We start from the raw sequence: 20,859 nt of genomic DNA, 5'->3' as shown, positions 1-20,859 counted from the left end.
CACAAATGTTCTCCAGAAATAAAAAGGTGTAAATGAATCTCATTTAATTTTATAACTTATGTGGAATGTATCAAATCAATATTAAATTCATTTTGTAAGAACTCTGACAAAAATGACATAAAAGTATCACCCATACTATGGAATGCCTTTATTAATTGACATGCTTCTTTTGCACCTTCTTTTGCATATTCATTGTCCGTCTGTCCATGAAATTTATATTCACTTATAACATAATACTGACAAAGTGCTGTCATTATAGAAAAGTACAAAATATTCAGTTCATGTTGATTTAATTTTCTGCATTTCAAATAACCCGACAAAAACGTCACAGCCACACTATAACAATTATCTGGACATGTTGAAACCATTAAATCACGAATTATCTGTCCGACTTCATAAATATAACAGGAAACACACATATCACTGAAGTCTATTATTCCAAATAGATCTTTAACTGTGTAATTCCCAGAAGCTTTACAATGCGGCTGAAGTTGACCATCTTTCCAGTTCACAATTAGATTCATATCATGTAAATCTCCATGAACTATTCCTGCAAAAGTACAAGAAAGTATAAATACATGACTACAGCAATATACCTTATGATAGTATACAATCTTTACAAATCTTCACAAAATAGCAGCATTTTCAATTTTGAAAAAAGCATGATTGAAAAGAAGGTAATGCATACAATCATCAAGTGTCATGTATTAACCAATCTTGAAGGTTGGGGGAGGGTTTAGCGCTTCCAAACATTTTTAACCACATCAAATTCTATGTGTCTGTCTCACGTTGGGAGTGGGTAATTAATTGGTTGTTATTGCTGTTTCTATCCAATGATTTTAATGTGAAAGGATAAGAAACCTGCTTTTAACTAGGCCACATGTTGACCTAGGTTTTCTATGTGATAGTTTACAGGGTAACAATTAGAATGCATTTCATCCTTCTAGGTTACATTACTGTGACTTCAAGCCATGAAGTCTTACCTCTTATTACTTATCTCTGTATGGTTAGCAGTGTTCAGAAACAGAAAATACCAATTCTTTGGTTTTACCCAGTCTGGGTTCAAAACTATGACCTTAATGTTAACTTGATAGCTCCAGACCAAGGTGGTTTAATAATCATAGATCAACCATACCAATAATTACTGTAAATTCAGAAATTATTGCGTGCATTTATTATTGCGATTTTGTAATAGACTAAAATTTATGCCATTTTAATTTTTTCTAAATTGAGAAAAATCCTGTTTAATTCATAAAAGAAAATTTGAAATGAGTGTTTAAATTATTGCAATTATTACTCTGTCACATTTTTCGGATTAATTTCTGAATTTACAGTAGATAACATGATTACCTCTTGTAAAATGTTCATCATTCTGCTCCATCATGTTAACAAACTGTTTAATTATTGACTCTATTATCTCCCTTTCATTTACATCCTAAAATAGAAAATTAAATTAAAAAAAATGTGCAAAAACTTTTTTTTGCAATCTCATTAAAATCGATGTAATAGGGTGGAGTGAATTGTAAAGAAAGCCAACAGCAAATTTTAATGAGGTTGTTTTATTCGTAGTACAATTTTACAAACCTTTGTCTAAGGTAGCAAAATGTACTTAGAGAAAACCGTGTTTGCCATCTATGTAAAAATAGACAAATTGGTGACGAATATCACTATATATTGGAATGTACTTTTTTCAATCAAAAACGTACAGAGTATTTATCCTCCTATGTTGTACAACGACATGATACAATTAAATTTTTCGGACCTTATGTCGAGTACACGAAAACCAGTCCTGAAGAAACTTTGTTTATTTATAAAAAATATGAATACTTGTGTTTGACCTCCTGGCTAGTGACTTCTGTAACCTCTCTCCTTGTTTTGTATATATTGTAAATAGTTATTGTTGTTATCTTTGTACTGATGTTATGCATTGGCTTTATGAGAATAAAGATATATATCTATAAAAATTCACAAATTCAGAATCAGCATATTCATCAATATGAAGTTCCATTCTAATTAGTCAAGTCAATATGCACAGGTACGTTTTGAAAAAGTCTAGTCAAACAATTAGTTTCCAAAGTAACATAATAAAGTCCCAGCCACTTATTGGGAAATAATATATATCTAGTTGATAAAGACCTTACTAGTAGTATAAATAAATTAAATAATTTAAAATGTGAGATAACTCTCCAGAAGGATGTTATAAGAAAACTTGTTACCTATGGTAGTACATAATTTACCTTGATTGCAATTAAATATCCTAGCATAACTCTGGCATTTTCTAGGACCCATGCATCTTCTTTGTCTATCTCTACAGCCAACAATGAAGGACCTAGAGTCTAAAATATAAATCACAACTTGTACTGTAAAGAGTTGTTTTATACTAAAAGCATTTAGACATAAAGTCAGATTTTTATAATTGACATAAAATCCCTTATTGAACAAAAACATGAGTTTGATAATTAAGACTATTCATACAGTGCTCTAGCTTTCAATACATTTAACCCCAACCTTTTGAAGCAAGCAAATATTGGGCAGTCATATTAGAAATTACAAGGGAGTTGTGAATGACTGGAATGTTTCCTGATTAACACACCTGTAATGTATTGTGTAAATTAGCTACCATTTCTCCCACTTGTTTAATCACTGTAGTCTTATTTAATTTTGACCAATGGTACATCAATGGGCTTCCTGGTATGTAATTCAAAAGCAGTACTAAGAATTTTTTGCCTGAAATTATAAAACTAAATATATGTTTATGCACATACAAGATTTTAATTGATTAGTTTTATCATATCTTGAGTATTCTGAGTTAAAGAATGAGATGAAACTTCAAAAAAACATTTTCATATAAAGGACTTTTGAGTTTTGACTCTGGATTTTAAATCTTCAACAGTTTAATTCCTGCTCCAGCTTGATTTTACTCCTTTAAGTTGCTCCTACTTGACTGAGTACCCATATGTCCTACTGCATAGAAGGTAACTGTTATAAGTTCACCACACTTTATTACCGTATCATCTGTTAGAGTAATTATAATTGACAGATCAGCAACTCTCACATGTCTGCACATTTTTAAATAAGCATAATTAAATAGATCAATTGAAGTTCTTATACACATGTTGTCATTCTGTAGTACATTTGTATGACCATCAAACGATGTACTTGTTAATAAATTAGTTATAAAAACTGGATTGTACTATTACATAGCAAATAAATTACAGTAACCTATTGAAAAATATAAATGCCAGAGTAGAAAGATTGTACATTTTATGAAAATAGTCTATTTAATGACTATTTATATGCATATTCATTGTTGTAGAAAAACTATATGGCTATCATTCAAAACTTAAATGTAAAAGCAAGATAAGAATGTCTTTTTGAAGACAGCAATTTACCCTAGGATGACTCCACTTAAATAGTATCTCACTGGTGTATACAAATGCACCTTAGGCATCTTCAAACGATAAATTTGATACAAGGAAATACCTGGGGCTAAAAGCTGCATACACATAATAAACAATAAAAAAGAGTTACCCCCTTTTAACCTTTAAAATGAAAATTATTATACACAAAACATTGGGGATAACAAAAAACTTGTGGATAAAAGTATGCAATTTAATTAAAGAATTCAAATACAGAATGAGAAAAAATTGAGAATGGAAATGGGGATGTGTCAAAGAGAACTACCAGACCAAAGAGCAGAAAACAGATGCAATTTAGCTGCAGTCCTAAGTTAATAATCACTGTACAATATTATATAAACCTACCATTCTTCTCTATCTTATATGAAGTTAATAACTTTGTGCAAGTAAAACCATTATGTAAAAGGCAGTTCAATATTTTCTTAATAGATTTCCACTTTAATTCACTCATTTCTTCACATTTTGTCACTTTAACTACAAACTCTGTTACATTCCCTATGTCATCCCACTGGTTATGTCCCCTTTCTACTATTCTAAAATAAAAATTCTTGTCTTCATATGCTTTTAGTTCTTCAACATGGGACACTGTACAAAAAAAATTTGTCTTCAGAAAAGATATCACATCATCAGCATTTGGTCGAGTATCTTTCAGAACATCCATATTGTCTCTGAAAAATGTTAAAAATAATCATATTTCTTAATGTATTTTGGGTTGCACTAATGACAGGACGATTGCCCGGATAGTGACAGGACGGTTGACCAGACATATAAATAGTCATAACTTTTTTGTTATTCAGTAGATTTGTTTAATACTTGTAGACATTAAAGATATTAAAATATATTTTATGAAAATCAAATAAAATAAGTGAAAAAAATATGTTTGAGCAAATAAAGTTGACCGGACGGTATGCACACTCGCCGTTAAACGCTATACATATTTCAACAGTGAGTGAGTGAGTAGTCCGGCGGGCAACAAGTGTCAATATCTCTTTTGTTTTACAATATTTGTCTAAGAAATTCAGGAATCGATGAGATTTTTAAATAAATAATACGAAAAATATAAATTTATAGTAAACAAATTTTTTTTTTTCTGCTAAAAAGGTTGACCGGATGGTATTCACATTCGCCGATATATATGCTTTAAATATATTGAAATGATCAACACAAGTGTTAATATCTCTTTTGTTTTACAATATTCGTCCATGAAATTCAGGAATCTATGAGATTAATAAATATATATTACGAACAAATAAACTTCATGATAAACAAAAATATTTTTCTGCCAAAAAAATTAACTGGACGGTGTTCACATTCGCCGATGTACACGTTGATTATATATGTATGTTAATAAAAAAAAAAAAGGATATGAAAATATAAACTTTCTTGAAAAAAAAATATTTTTCTTCAAAATAAAGTTGACCGGACTGAATTCACATTCGCCGATGTAATTTAACAGAGACATATGATACAAGAGATTCACAAATCTAATAGAGTCTATAGTTGTAATCCATGTGTCTGGTTTTAAATATATTAACAGGATCGACACTAGTGTTAATAACTCTTTTTTTCCATTAAACTTTGAAATCTTGTCACGTTTTGCTTAATTCTTCGCCGAAGGTGGACTGTCACTACTGAGTAAGAAGTATCTGATGATCTTGACTGTCATTAGCAGCATACCTCAATCTTAGTAGAATTTTGGTGTTGATACAGCCTTCTGTGTTGAAGGTGTTTTTAACTTGGCTGGTGTTTTCAACTTGACTGATGTCTTTTACTTGACTGTTGTTTTTGGAGCCTGAGGTTCCAAGAGCAGGGACACTTAAATAATTGTGCCTCCTAAGAGTCCGCGAAACTCTCAGGATTCACAATTTTGCGTAATATTTTTCATAGCTTCTGGGCCAGGGTCTTGAACGGCCGTCAGATCCCTCACGGAATGGCGAATATATTTTGCCTCACTTTTAAAAGAATCTAGTTAAGCCCCTGGATACAGTCGAAACGAATTCTGCAGCAATCAAACTTCGAATGCTTTTGAAGAGAAACTGAATGACTATATATAAGGTGATTTTTTTATGACTGAATTTAAATATAGTGACAGACTATTTAGTGACAGTGCAGTATTATACTAAAGTAACTTTGTGTTCGATGCCCGTGCAAGGTTAATCCATGTTCCTTTATTTTCTATTATAAAGGGTTAGAACACGACTTAATACAAGTTTACTCCTTCAATGTTATAGGTCATATTGCAATACATTTTTGTTATTTTTTCAAATAATTTGATACCGGGAGATTGGTGATCTCACTTTAATTTAATCCACATGATCCATGTCAGCTATTTGAGATTTTGTATTGTTTAATAAAAAGTGCATTGAATTTCAATTCACTGTAATCTTTGATTGGATTCTTATTGCCAACTGATTATATAAGTTAATTCAATTAAATGTATTTGATGTCTCAGGTGTGAAAACTTAAATGACATGATTATTGGCTTGATTGGTGATTACGACAGGTGTCAAAATTAGATAGTAATCTTAATTATAATAATAAATATTTTAAATATCAGGTCTTCTAGTGTGCTGGTGAACTTACTCAGGTCAACATTTTGGGCTCACGGTTTTTATTATATATCTATAAAGCTCACAGATTCCTTAGTTTCATAGATAGATATTTAAAGTCATAAGAAACCTAAAATTAAAAAAAATAATGCATATGTTTTTTTATAACTCAATGGAGTTTTCATTATAAAACTTATGTACATATACATTTTTTCTGAAGAAAATTATTTAATTTATTCATATTTAGAAGAAGTTTACTTTATTTGAATTGCTTCCTTCCAGGGAAGCAATTTCCCCCGACATATTTTCCGTATGCAATGCAAAGTGACCTCAAGGGAACAGTCATTATTTATCAGCTGAGGGGGTCGGTGCATTTTAGAGGGGGTCAGTGCCAAAAATATCATACCACTTGGGGGGTTACCATCAAAAAATATTTTTACTAGGGGGGGGGGGGTCACACAATAAAGGTTTTTATGTCTGACTTGTATATAAATTGTTGACAAAATTGAAGCGAGTGTGCGATCTGTGAAATAATGTCTGTTTATTAAATCTTTGATAGTGTAAACTGTAAAGCACCATGCAGCAGGATATGCCTAATTTCTCAAGGGCAGTGAATCTGATCACTCCTTATCACAGTTTTGTAAATTTACATAAATAAATTAACAATTGAAATCTATGAAACGTTTCTCCCTAGTTTTGACCACAGGAAACAGTGAGTTGGAAAGGTTTCTGGACATGCATAATTAACTTTCTATAGTCATGATAGTGTTTGAATCATTTTGATGTGATTCTTGAGATGAAATGGGTGGGTATATATAATCATTTTGATGAAAGCAAGGATGCATGTTAGTAATATGTCCGTTTTGTGGTAATAGGTATACTTATTTTATGAAATTATTACAAAGATATCGAATAAGAATAAAAGATGATCTCGATATTACACAGTCGGAAACCCACTTGAAATAGAACAAAAGAATCGAAGCTCTTTGTTACAGAAGGCGATAAATGTTTACTATAGTGAATAGTGACAAAAATTTTAAAAGTTAATAGAAACAACAGGAACAAACAAAATTACAATTTTCTTCTCAATTGCGAAGTGTTTCATTTTAAAAACACCATTTGCATAAGTTTTCAATTTATTTAGTACATAGTTAAGCAGAACAATTCGATATTAGGTCGACGATATGGGTATCTTTCAAGTTGGATGTAGGAAATGCATTAACCTCCGATATCATTTTTTTTTAATTTACCACGGACGAAAAACATATCAATCTTTTTTTTTTAATTTATCATATTTATTGAAATCTGTACATTTGTTAGTTAAAAAAAAATTTACCGGTACCTTATCCTGGCCTCTTTAACATTAGTAAATAACATATTTATACAGCTGTTAGTTTTTGTTAGTATTTACATATCAATCTACTAGTTCAGTAATTTTCGTGTCTGCCCTTCCATTATGTGGTAGTTCTTCATTTGACACAGCGGCTTAACCCGGGTTAGCCTGGTCAACGCTTCCGGTATAGGCACAGTCACTTCAATTTGTATTAGTTACGATGATTAAGAACTATTTTCAACACATAATAAAACTCTGTAAGTATCCCAATTCCTTTTGAAACAATGACAAAGAAATATTTATAGCATTACACTAACCAAAACATGATTAAGATTTTATAAACACATAAAAAATGTTTTCATAATCTCCCTTTATTTAGAAACAAAGAAGAAAAATATATAGAGAGTTCATTTTTGTAATACACTAAACCTTTACTAATACCTAAACATGATTAAGATTTATCCAACACATAAAAAAAAATATTTATAGCAATATGGATACACTTACCATGCTTATCATTTATTCAAAACGTTGTCAGATTTGCACTTAATTGACTAGAAACATTGGGGAAAAAACATTTAATTTTCAATGCACTAACCAAAACATGATTAAGAATTTTGTAGCGGAGACGCATATATTTTTTATAATTATCTCGACGAATTTGCCGGGAATGGGCTATTCCAGAAATAATCCATCCCCCCCTATGGAAGACATTGGAATTCCAGACTTTTTTTCCTCGATTTTTTCTAAATTTCCAGACAAATTTCCAACCTCCACAAAAAATTTCCAAACTTCTTGTCTATTGGTGCACAAGAAATTCCATGAATTTTCCAAAGGGTAGAGTAATTTCCACACAATGTTTACTGGTAGTCGTTAAGAATTTCCAGAACAGATTTCTTTGCAAATCATTATTTCCAGACATATAAAACACGAGAGTTCTTTGTATGTATATCTCTTAAAAGACTTCAAAGTAATGGGGGAGGAGACAAAACTTTGATACAGTGATAGTCTAGTTTAAATTTAGAGAGCAGGAGCATTAGAAATATTGTTTTATTCATTTTATAGGTCGCACTTTGTAAATACAGCTTTTTCAGAGACTGTCTCTTTATGGGGGATATATTATTCATAGATATTTTGTATTGTGTATGTACTGGTTCTAAGATATGATGGGTGGGGTAGGGATACTACAGAATTAAGTATAAATTAGTTTAAAATCTTAGTTCTTGCATATACATGTACATAAATGTTAAAAGTATATGCTGCACAGCCCTTTGTTTTGACATTTGAATAAAATAGTAGTACATCTCAACGGTAGTCGGTAAAAGTGGTAACCCGAACCCGGACCCGAACCGGAATTTGCCGGAAATTTGCCGAACCGGAAATCTATTTTACGAATTATATGCTCTTTGCGTTTCGATTTTTTCTACTAACTTTTATGCATTTGATGTATAATTGAATTCTATCTCATGTGTGAAAAGATTTTTGTCAAAACATCAGTAACAAAGATAAAATTAAGGTTTATTCATTTCCACCTCGGTAAAAGTGGTAACCCGAACCTGAAAGTTTTTCTTTAACCAAACCTTCTCTACCTAAGTGTTTTAAATTCGCTTTATTATTTTTGTCCCGAATGTAATAATCTTCCATATTTTACTTAAAATTGTTTTTACAACTTTGCCGAAAACTTTTTATCGTGGAAATTTAAAAAAAATTGTTCACCCGAACCCGAAAGGGAGACAACTCCATTTTGATTTGAATTTTGGGGCGATTATGATGCTACTCATGAACTCGGCCTATGCCGAATTCGGACCATAACTTCGGCCTATGTTGATTATTGTGTTTTCTGAATTCTTATTTCTTTTTTTCTGTATAGCTTTTCTGTTTTGTTTTGCCAATGTGACACTATACAAATCCTTGAACATATTAACAAAATAAATAAAAGCTCCCCCCCCCCCCCCCGAAACCGTAACTATCTGCTTGTTTATGTCATAAATGTATTCAATATGTTTGTGTGTGTTTATTTTGATATTTAAGTGTGATTCCTCAAATTTTTATGTTTATAGCGAGGTAAAGTTCGGAGATTACAGATGAAATTTATAAGTAAAATTTAAATCGGACAGTCCTTTAGCAATTGAAAAAAATATATATAAATCACAAACACAAATACACCAAACGAATTGATAACAACTGTCATATTCTTGATTTGGTACAAGCATTTCCTATGTGGAAAATGGTAAATTTAACCTGGTTGTATTACTAGATAAGCCTCTCACTTGTATACGAGAGTCATATAGAATTCCATTACATTAACAACAATTTTTTAGCAAAACAAACAGACATGATAGATAAAACACAAAAGCACAATATCACGTACATCAGTTGATAAACAACAAGTAACAAAACACTACATTTCAAGACCCCCAAGAGTGACAGAGGATTGGAGAGATGGTATTCATTGGTAGATACCTCCACGAAAACCATAGTCAAAGTGGAGCGTCCGTTTTGCTGTGCGGGATGCACAAGTACGTATCTACGTCCAGTCAGAATTCGGACGTTAAATTAGATGCCTCGTGTACAGAGAATTCCGTGATCTTTGTACGTTAATAACCCTTGTAATAATTATTTGAGGGGTCAACAGATTGCATGTGGCAAAGATAAATTTCCGTCTCTATCCAATCTGCTATTCCCGTGGCAGTCGAAATGTCTTCGACCTTCATCCAGGACGGCCTCTGATGCAAAACTGACATGTACATGTACCTTCTGTATCTATTAATTTTTTTGAACTTTTTGTCGTCATGAACATATATATAATAAAAAGAAAATGTGGTACGAGTGTCAATGAGACAACTCTTCAGAAGAGACCAAATGACACAGAAACTAACACTTATAGGTTACTGTACGGTCTTTAAAAGTGAGCTATGTCCATGCCGCTATTAAAGGCCCCGAAAGACAAATGTAGCACAATTCAACAAGTCAACTGATGGCCTTATTTAGGTACACAAAAAAATAAATAACGATAGGCAAATATGTAACAGCAACAAACGACATCCACTGGATTGCAGCCTGGGCTCATAATTTTGGTTAGGCCTAGGCATATACAGAATATGGCGATGTTAAACATGTTAGCTGGCGTCAAACCCTCCCTTAACCTGGGACAGTGGTGTAACAGTACAACATAAGAGCAGGCTAAAAAATCAGTTTGAAAGGCTCAACTCATCAGGTGGATACAAATAAAAATAAATTTTACACAAAAGTGAACGTGGAAGGGTCCTTGTACATCTCGAAAACAAACAGACACTAAATAGTAAATACAGATCAGGGAGTAAAGTACTGAAAGCTAGCTAAAAGCTATTAAAGACTAATAAATAATCATGCATCTAAGACTAAGTTATTATTTATAACACATCCAACATCCGAAGGATTTAGTGTGAAGATCATAAACAGTGGAATTTTGCTAATGTTGTTATAACTTTGTGGGCATATATTTTTATCTCGATGATTTAATATGTTTTGACGAATTTAGGACAGTTTTATTTCCGAAAAAAATGATGGTTCGAAATATTAAATCGAAGATAATGAATGAAGCAGAAACAACGCAACTCAACAGATATCCTTCTCTAAACGTCTATTACAGTTACAGATATATGTCTATACAGTTACTCATATCTTCGCGATTTTTTGAAATGATAATTTCTCCATTTAGCGGTCGAACTACGAAAAGAAGCTTTGTATTTCAGTTTCAAACTTAGTTTTACTTTAAATAAGACACGAAATACCGAAGAATAATACAGATCATCATTCAAAAAGTTTACACTTGGAAAAAACACAATGAGATTACAAAGCATAAATCACACGCTGATAATTACAAACAAGCGTTGCGATTTAAAAAAACAAAACAAAAAAAAACCGCAGAAGATTATAAACATACAAGTAAGAGGATGTGGTAGAATTGCCAATGAGAAGACAATAACATTCTTATAAATAAATCTTTATTGCAAAATTACACCTATACGGGTCAAGCAATACATCAAACATTTTTATCGATTAGTATCGAATATCAATGCGTCGAAAGGTTGTCTACCAAAATGTCACAATGTAAGCGTTTTCATTTTTTCTTACAATTATTAAAAGGACAAGTTGTTACTAACCTTCAAAAAAAAAGTAAAAACAACATAAGTATTTTGAAAAACATCACTATAAAATCAAATTTCTTTGTAAAAGGAACGTGTTGATGTATATAAAGTAAAGCCGAGAAATCTAAAAATCATCAAAATGAAGCGGTCGCATGGTGGTCTACCAATATGTTTCAGCATCGCTAATTTGACGTTTTTGACGTTCACTAAGTAAGGCGACGTATGTTCGCGTTAATGTGTTTGTACCGTATTTATTTCACTAAGAGAATATATATAAATATGAATTTATTTTTATTTAATTTCACCTCGTTGAAATGCGTTTCTCTTTTTAATATACCATGATATTTCAATAAAATCTGATTTGAGTACATTTTAATGAGACAGCAACTTAACAACAAATATTTATCTTATTTACAAAAATCTTCCAGAGACCAAAGAGGTGAATAACATTCGAATCAATTAGAATAAATTAACGCAAACATCGGCACAACAGCAATGAATCAAATTCGAAGAATTTTTTTTATATAACTGCCACAAGTGACATTTAAATTACCAAAAAAAAATCATCATAAATGATACATTCAATATACGTTGCCATATATTTTATTTCACGTTTCTTATTCAAAATAAGTACACGTATATGTATCGTCTTACGGTACATACCCAGTAAACATCGGTAAAGTCTTTTTGCTGATATGTTGTTGTTTTTTTAAAATCAAACACCAATATTTTACGAGTTGAACCGGAATGAAAAAATTATGTGAGACAACACCAACTTCTGTCCCAACTTTCCTGATAATTGTCTCATTTTCGATCTAAGTAACTACAAATGAGACTTACATTTTTGCAACGTCGACTCAATTTATTTGACGAGAATATATCCGACTTGGGTCACATTGAATTTAATTAAAGAAGAGAATGATACTAGTTTTGAATGTGCAAGTTTATGTGTTGTTCTGTTTTTCTTTCAGGTAAGGGGAGGGTTTGGCGCCAGCAAACATGTTTAACTTCGCCACATTCTGGTGCCTGTAAATTCAGTGGCTGTCGTTTGTTGCTTTATATCACCCCAAACCCCCGTTTGTTGTTATGTATTTAAATCAGGCCGTTACTTTTTTCGTTCAACCTTTTCAAAACTCTACAAAACTATATGAAAAATTAACTCTGAATTTCATACCGTGAACTTTGGTGTGACGTACATTTTATCAATCATTATATATAGCTATATGATAGTTAAGTTACGCACTCTAAATCAAACTTTAACAACTTCATGATTTTGTCTTTATTACCGAAAACTTATTAAGAATAAAATTCTATATGTCTCTAATTTCAAGGAGTCACTAGACTCAAACTATGATTGCATAGACTAAGATTTCATTTTTTATCATTTTTTTTTAATTAACACACTTGCTTTTTTGTAGTGCATTTTATAGTAATGATAACAAGTGAGGTAATAGCATCATATCTTTTTACGAAAATGAATAGCATGACTGCAAACAAATCCAATCTGCTGATTTTTTAAAGGCATACTAAAATCATTTCAAATCGTTGAATATCTTGATTAACATGTAAGAACAACAAAGAAAAGATGACACGCTGTGACAAAGGAAGGGTGAAGCCATAAATGCAAATAACAAATATATTCCACAGGTAACAAATGGATTAAAACTGGAACCGCTAAGTCTACATGTATTGTTAAAACTAGTAAAAGAAAAGGAAACGAATGTCAAAACCGATACCTTTCTAAATTCAAAAATGGCATTTATTACTATTTTCCCTAGTTCAGGCTGCAAAGCATACATTGGTCAATACAGAAATGGAATTTTACTTTCGCTATCTTTGATAGGTCAATTTATTTTTTAAGCCATACCGATTTTATGTAATAAAGGCATATGTGCCATTCTGTCTTTCATTTTTGTATGACTCAAATTCGTAATTCTTTAAATCAATCATGACTGTTCTAATCGCTGGTCATTCCCAGACCAAGTATTTTCATAAGTATATGCCTTCTGCCTATACCGTATCTTCACACAGTGGTGCTCTCATCCAACAACTCTGGGGGAAAATATACAACATTGTCAGCAGCGTTGCATGTATAGTTCTAGTGATAGGAACCAACAACTTACCATCAGATACAGTAGACAACATACTGAAGCACTATCAGACATTGATCCAAAACATCAGAAAGCACAACCCAAGGTTCGTATATTTCATTCAATTCATGTTTTATAGATAACATATATATATTTTTTATATTGATTTATTCATAAATTAGCCCTTATGAATTCTCGTTTAAAATCATTGATTGTTGGTTGTTTAACGTCCAGTGGCAAATATTTCATGCATGTTCAGGACGAAATTCTCGTTTTTTGTCATTTTAGAGCTTACTATATGATATAAGTTTTGCTCCATGTTGAATGCCCTTAGGGAACTATTTTTGTAAAATTTTCGGAATCCTCTGGTTTTATCCATTTGAATGCTTTGAAAAAATTTGCCCCTATTTTCTTTTTGTAAATCTTTTACATGTATAATGATAAGCCATCTGTAAAAGTCTTATAACTTTTTAATTTTATTGGTTTTGTTTCTTTTTAACAGTTTTTGGGAACTCGAACTTGTCAATGATAAAGCTATGAAAAGTCTAGAGAGAATATTTTCCCGCCAAAATTTCAATGGCTCATATCTCGAAAACAAGCACGGTGACCCATATTTTTTTTGCTCTTCGGATTCCTTTATTTATCCCCCATCTATATAAGCTAGTGTTTTGAAAAGTTAATTACTTGAAACTGAGAAGCGAACTCCCTTAAATCCCAGGCAATAAGCTAACGCCTGGGCAGTAAGTCTATTGTCTAAATGATGTTAGACATTAGTCCAAATTTCTAGGATTTAAGCTTAAATCCTGAAAAATGTGTCCAGTAATTAAGCTTAATGTCTAAAATATAAATGAGAATAAATAAAAGACATTTATTCATTTAAATATAAAATATTTATGTTACATAATAACAATTTGAGAACTGAGACCTGTTTTTTTAAACTACCCTAAAATTGGTCCTATAATATATGCTAAGGACAGAAATAATGATGAAGTTAGTTTCGACGTACAACATGTCTCAGCATGCGCATCGAAGCTTTATCTTAGTTAGGCCATGATTTCCTAATCGCTGCCCTTCCTAATCGCTGCCCTAAGTATCGGCGTAAAAGAAAAAAGCAAATGAAAAATTGATATATTGTATTCAAATTTAACCAACAACTTTAATTTAAAAAACGATAAATTATTAGAAAATAATTATTATAGTTTTAGATTAGAGGGTAATAAATAATTTTGATATTATAATTGTACATTGTAAACTATTTGGAAAAAAAACATAAGTAAAAAAATAAAACAACGTTTTATATTAGAATTGAACCAACTAACTGTAAATAGTTAAAATTAAATATGCAATCGGTAAAATCATTATATGCTTTGAGGGAGATAATTAGAAGTATCACGGTTTTATACTTAAAAGTTCATAGGAAAATCTCTTGCATCTTTCATATCAATACTGAATACTTCAACAATTTTATTTTATTGCTGCAAATAACATACGTTTGAATATGAGCAAAGATAAAACTCGTATTTTACCAATGCAACACTATAGGCCCCAGTTTCATCCTACATATAAATAAAGAAGATGTGATATGAATGTCAATGACACAACTGTCCACAACAGACCTGAAATAAAATCACTAATAAAATATGTAATTAATATTTAAACGCATAATTTTTTATAATTTCAAAAAATGAAAACTTGATAGAAATTTGTGTTAAAATCACTTTGTTACAAAAAAGAAAAATGAAAGTTTACTTATCCAACAAAAAAATATATTGTTGTGAGCAAATCATATCTTAATTTTGTTTACTTTTGACCAATTTCAACCAGCTCTCAGAATTTTTTAAATTGGATGCAATCACTTTTATTATTTTGTAATACAACAACAACATGTTAATTCTGTTTTTTAACTGTTAAAATTACCAAACATTCTAAAAAAAACTGACTAAATGAGTAGGTCCTGTAAAGGCCGATTTTGGCCTGAAATTTCATGTTTATTTGACGTAATATTTTGGACAATTTTTAAACGCTTAAGTGTCCATTTTAGTTGATTCAATTAGTTCATGTGAATATTTTAACTTAATTACTCATTATAAACGCTCCGATTCTACCTAAAGGTGGTATATGTGTCTTCCGCCATCTTGGATTGTAAAAAACAGACAAATTAAGGTAAAGATTTTCCATCAAGTTAGCAAAATTTGATGCAGGAATGAAGATATGTAATGTGAATTTACATTTTAAAGAACCAATTTATAAAAATACAATTTATAAATATTAAATATTTATACAAAGATAAATTATTTTTGGTTGTTTCCCATTTTTTTTTTAATTTGCATTTTAAGGGGAGGTAACTCTAAAACAGTGCAAATTCTTAAGGAACCTACATGGAATTTTCCGATTTTGTATTTTAGCCGGAAAAAACGTACGGTGACCTTGTTTTTTATTTTGATATTCTCAAAGCATTGACTGAAAGCTTTATTTTCCTTATTTATTTTACAATTCTATTATTTTGTTTAGTTTCCAATCACAAATTGGTGTTTATTCCTGAATTATCCATACAAAATGTGTCATTTTGTCACAACCTGTAACTTGAGAAAATACGTGGTGACCTATCATTTTTATTATATTTTTGAACATGTATCAATAGATACTACGTTTTGGCGAAGTATAAACAAATTCTATCATTTTTATTTTAGACTCCCATATGGGTATGAATTGTACATATAACATGAGAACTCTAACAATGCAGTTCTACATATAATAATTTCCAAGGGGCATAACTCTTTTAAAATTAACTGATTGGCACTTGTTTTTGAATTCGTCCAAGACATTCGATTGATAATATAATATATAAGTTACATAAAAGAATCTGGTAAAAAATTGTTAACGCCCACCAAATTTTCTAAAAGGCTTTTTTTCTTCTCTTAAGGTAGATAGGGTGTCTTCCTCCATCTTGGATTTGAAAATACCAGAAAACAAGTTCTAAATCTTTAATAGAATGTGCAAATTATTAGAGTAGTAGGTAATTCATGTGTAAGAACTTCCACTTCGATATAGAAGATGACATGTTTTATCATATTTATGGTTGTATTTTACAAAAAAACAGAAAAAAATTGTTTAATCAATTTTTTTCCAACTTGGCAACATAAGGGGAGACAACTCAAATGCAATGGCAGATAATTCAGATTAAGGTACTTTTACTATAGAATGTGTTAGGAATTTACCTATTTTATAATGTAGCAAGAAAACGGGGTCGGTGACCCCCTTGTTTCTTTTTCTTAACTGAAAGCATACTATTAAAGCCATCTTCTCATATGTTATCTCAAAATTCTATGGTGTAGATTACGTTTTATTGCAGAAAATTGAGTTTTCCATGCATAATCTATACAAAATTTATCAATTTTGAACACCGTGTAGCGTGAAAATAAGCCTGGTGACCCATTCTTTTTATTATTTTTTTCAAAAAAGCATGATATAAACTACATTTTGGTAAATTATTAAAAAATTCTATGGATTATAATTTAGACACCCCATCTACCTTAAGTCAATTACTTAATTGTGTTACTTTTAAAATATTTCACAATGGACTTCAAACAAACTATCAATATTAAGGTGGCACAAATATGTATTTATTTGGATCTAAACCATGACAAATGTAACCAAACCATGACGAATTTCTTGACTCTTAACTGAACCATATGCCAATCGCTTAACCAAACCATACCAATTTCGATTTTTTGGTTATCCTGCGTTAATTTCTTAAAACAACGATTTCAATTAAGATCGTTCGACTTACAACAAAGATTCAAACATGTAATTTGCTTTTTATTTGCTCATTTTAAAAGAACTGAGGAAAACATTTTGGGAAGTAACATAACTTATCTATGACCAACTTAACCAAACTATAACAAAATCACGGTGTTGGTGATAATACGGGTTTTGCTTTCCAGTTCGCCTTCATTGCATTTGTTAGAAGTTTCGGAATCGATAACTATATAAATGTATACATCAAAATGTGCGTAATTAAAAGTAGAAACGGAATATGCCTTAAAACCAATACTTTTATTCATTTTGTTACTCGAATGATCCCTCATAACACTGATTTTGAGCGTGTAGACAAGTAACACCGCGACATATGATCAGCGTTGCTTTGAAGTTATTCTTGTCATTTTTTAACTTATTAAAAAAAATTGTACTCCTAGCAAGAGTAGTCTTTGGTGTTAATGGTGTATGTTTTATTTATGACGTTAACTGGACGCGTCTGACCAGGACGAAAAGTTCACTTTGTTTTGTGGTCAAGCCGAAAATAGAAAAAAATATGTATAGGGGTAAAGTTAAGAGTGATTTTAAAAGGTAATTCAAATAGATTAATCCAAAAATGATATATCCTTTCATTCCGTATATAATAAGGGAAAAAAATAAAAAGTTTTGTTACAACATTTCAAAAGATCGTGTCAGAATTAATGATTTTTTGAAATTTGTATTTCTGTCTCAAAACCCAAATCTCGCATATTTTTTGGAGCTCTTCAAAATTCGAAACGAATGTTGCAGATCCAAACCACAATTTCCATATCCACCCTTCCTGTGTCAAAATTATACAATAAATATACAACTTTCTGTGTCTTCAATTAGTCAGTATTGTTTAAATTATGTCCTAAATTGTTCATTTTATTAAATCTGTTGAAATGTCACACTCGCCGTTTTCTGACGTTTTGGCGTATTTGTTAATTGTCTTATGAAAAGTAATAGGCAGTAACAGTCTTTTCTACGATATGAAATTTAATTCAAACGTGAAATTTTTTTTTTTAAGTGTTTGAAAAAAAATTGTGTCGAAGTTTTAAGAGAAAATATTGAAAAAAGAATAAACGCGATCTTTTTGTTTTTGTCTAGTCAAAATGTCACAAAACACCGTTTTTTACATTTTTGTTACAAGTATGATAAGTCATATTATACAGTTTTGGAGGGGGGAAATTTTAAATTATAATAGCACAAAAAATACCATATAACATTAAAATCTACTGTTCAGGGATTTTTTTGAACCCATTTTCGATCACATGTCGGAAGAATTAACGACACAGTCAGCGATTACTTTTGTCTAACTTTTGTCTAGTCATAATGTCACACCATGCTTTTTTACTTGTTTTGACGTTACGTTCTGTAAAACTTGACATGTAGTGCCTAACGTCGCAAATTACGAATTTGATATGACGAATTATGAATTTGATATAACAGATTATGAATTGGATATAACAAATTATGAATTTGATATAAAAAATATCAATTTGATATAACAGATTATCAATTTGATATAACAGATTATCAATTTGGTATAACAAATTATCAATTTGATATAACAGATTATCAATTTGATATAACAAATTATCAATTAGAAATAACAAATTGTCAATTTGATATAACAAATTGTGAATTTCTCTACCAATAGTATGATTTGATTACATGTATAACCAGATGCTCCACAGGGCGCAGCTTTATACGACCGCAGAGGTTGAACCCTGAACGGTTGGGGCAAGTATGGACACAACATTCAAGCTGGATTCAACTCTAAATTTGGATTGTGATTAAACAGTTAACACAGCATAGGTTTCTGACACAGAATGAATGTGTTCTAATGAACTTAAAATTTTTGTTTTGCCTTTGAGCAATTCACTATGCTGTTGAATATATTTTTCACATCCCCCTTTCCCTTATTCCAAAACTGATCTCAATTCAAATTTCTAATGGAGTTTGCAACAATAACTACTCATTTAAATACATCATAAAATATTAAAATGTAAAAAAGTGCTTGTTATCACTGAATGATAAAGATTGTTTTAATTTATCAGTTGGTAGTAAAAGTGAATATACATTGTATATTGTATAAAACAATGATTTAAGTTGATTCAACTACTATTCTGGACAAAGAAAGATAACTCCAATTAAAAAAATGTCTTGCTATTGCACAATATTGTGCAATTAGATATTTCTTGCTATTGCGCAATACTGTGCAATTGAAAATACTTGCTATTGCACAATACTGTGCAATTGAAGATTTCTTGCTATTGCGCAATACTGTGCAATGGAAAATTTCTTGCTATTGCACAATACTGTGCAATTGAAGATTTCTTGCTATTGCTGAATACTGTGCAATTGAAAATTTCTTGCTATTACACAATACTTAATATAATAATTTTGGATCCTGATTTGGACCAACTTGAAAACTGGGCCCATAATAAAAAATCAATGTACATGTTTAGATTCAGCATATCAAAGAAGCCCAAGAATTAAATTTTTGTTAAAATCAAACTTAGTTTAATTTTGGACCCTTTGGACTTTAATGTAGACCAATTTGAAAACGGGACCAAAAATTAAGAATCTACATACACAGTTAGATTTGGCATATCAAAGAACCCCAATTATTTAATTTTTGATGAAATCAAACAAAGTTTAATTCTGGACCCCGATTTGGACCAACTTGAAAACTGGGCCAATAATTAAAAATCTAAGTACATTTTTAGATTCAGCATATCAAAGAACCCCAAGGATTCAATTTTTGTTAAAATCAAACTAAGTTTCATTTTGGACCCTTTGGACCTTAATGTAGACCACTTTGAAAACGGGACCAAAAATTAAGAATCTACATACACAGTTAGATTCAGCATATCAAAGAACCCCAATTATTCAATTTTTGATTAAATCAAACAAAGTTTAATGTTGAACCCTTTGGGCCCCTTATTCCTAAACTGTTGGGACCAAAACTCCCAAAATCAATCCCAACCTTCCTTTTATGGTTATAAACCTTGTGTTTAAATTTCATAGATTTCTATTTACTTATACTAAAGTTATGGTGCGAAAACCAAGAAAAATGCTTATTTGGGCCCCTTTTTGGCCCCTTATTCCTAAACTGTTTGGACCTCAACTCCCAAAATCAATCCCAATCTTCCTTTTGTGGTCATAGACCTTGTGTTTAAATTTCATTGATTTCTATTTACTTATACTAAAGTTATTGTGCGAAAACAAGATTAATGCTTATTTTGGCCCTTTTTTGGCCCCTAATTCTTAAACTGTTGGAACCAAAACTCCCAAAATCAATCCCAACCTTTCTTTTGTGGTCATAAACCTTGTGTCAAAATTTCATAGATTTCTATTTACTTAAACTAAAGTTATAGTGCGAAAACCAAGAAAATGCTTATTTGGGCCCTTTTTGGCCCCTAATTCCTAAACTGTTGGGACCAAAACTCCCAAAATCAATCCCAACCTTGCTTTTGTGGTCATAAACCTTATGTTAAAATTTCATAGATTTCTATTCACTTTTACTAAAGTTAGAGTGCGAAAACTAAAAGTATT

The 20,859-nt window shown here is 30.9% G+C and overlaps 1 protein-coding gene across 4 annotated transcripts in view; it reads right to left on the bottom strand.

Moving 5' to 3' along the window:
* Positions 1-33: 33 nt before the first annotated feature.
* Positions 34-20,859, bottom strand: part of LOC139519548 (hydroxylysine kinase-like) — a 35,780-nt gene continuing 14,954 nt past the window's right edge. Inside the window, exons 1-6 of one of the 4 annotated variants that reach the window (XM_071311714.1) lie at positions 7,809-7,937; positions 3,765-4,087; positions 2,594-2,727; positions 2,238-2,336; positions 1,351-1,435; positions 34-550 (exon numbers count right to left, since the gene is read on the bottom strand). In XM_071311714.1, coding sequence (XP_071167815.1) covers positions 57-550; positions 1,351-1,435; positions 2,238-2,336; positions 2,594-2,727; positions 3,765-4,080 — 1,128 coding nt within the window. In that variant the 5' untranslated portion in view covers positions 4,081-4,087; positions 7,809-7,937 and the 3' untranslated portion in view covers positions 34-56. Of the gene's footprint in view, positions 551-1,350; positions 1,436-2,237; positions 2,337-2,593; positions 2,728-3,764; positions 4,088-7,808; positions 7,938-20,859 lie in introns of those variants that run through there. The other 3 variants (XM_071311713.1, XM_071311715.1, XM_071311716.1) reach the window with 3 other exon arrangements.

The sequence above is a fragment of the Mytilus edulis genome, chromosome 4, assembly GCF_963676685.1.
Source record: "Mytilus edulis chromosome 4, xbMytEdul2.2, whole genome shotgun sequence".
NCBI classification, from domain to species: domain Eukaryota; kingdom Metazoa; phylum Mollusca; class Bivalvia; order Mytilida; family Mytilidae; genus Mytilus; species Mytilus edulis.
The sequence above is the reverse complement of the archived record's forward strand: the minus strand, read 5'-3'. Positions and strand labels throughout refer to the sequence as shown.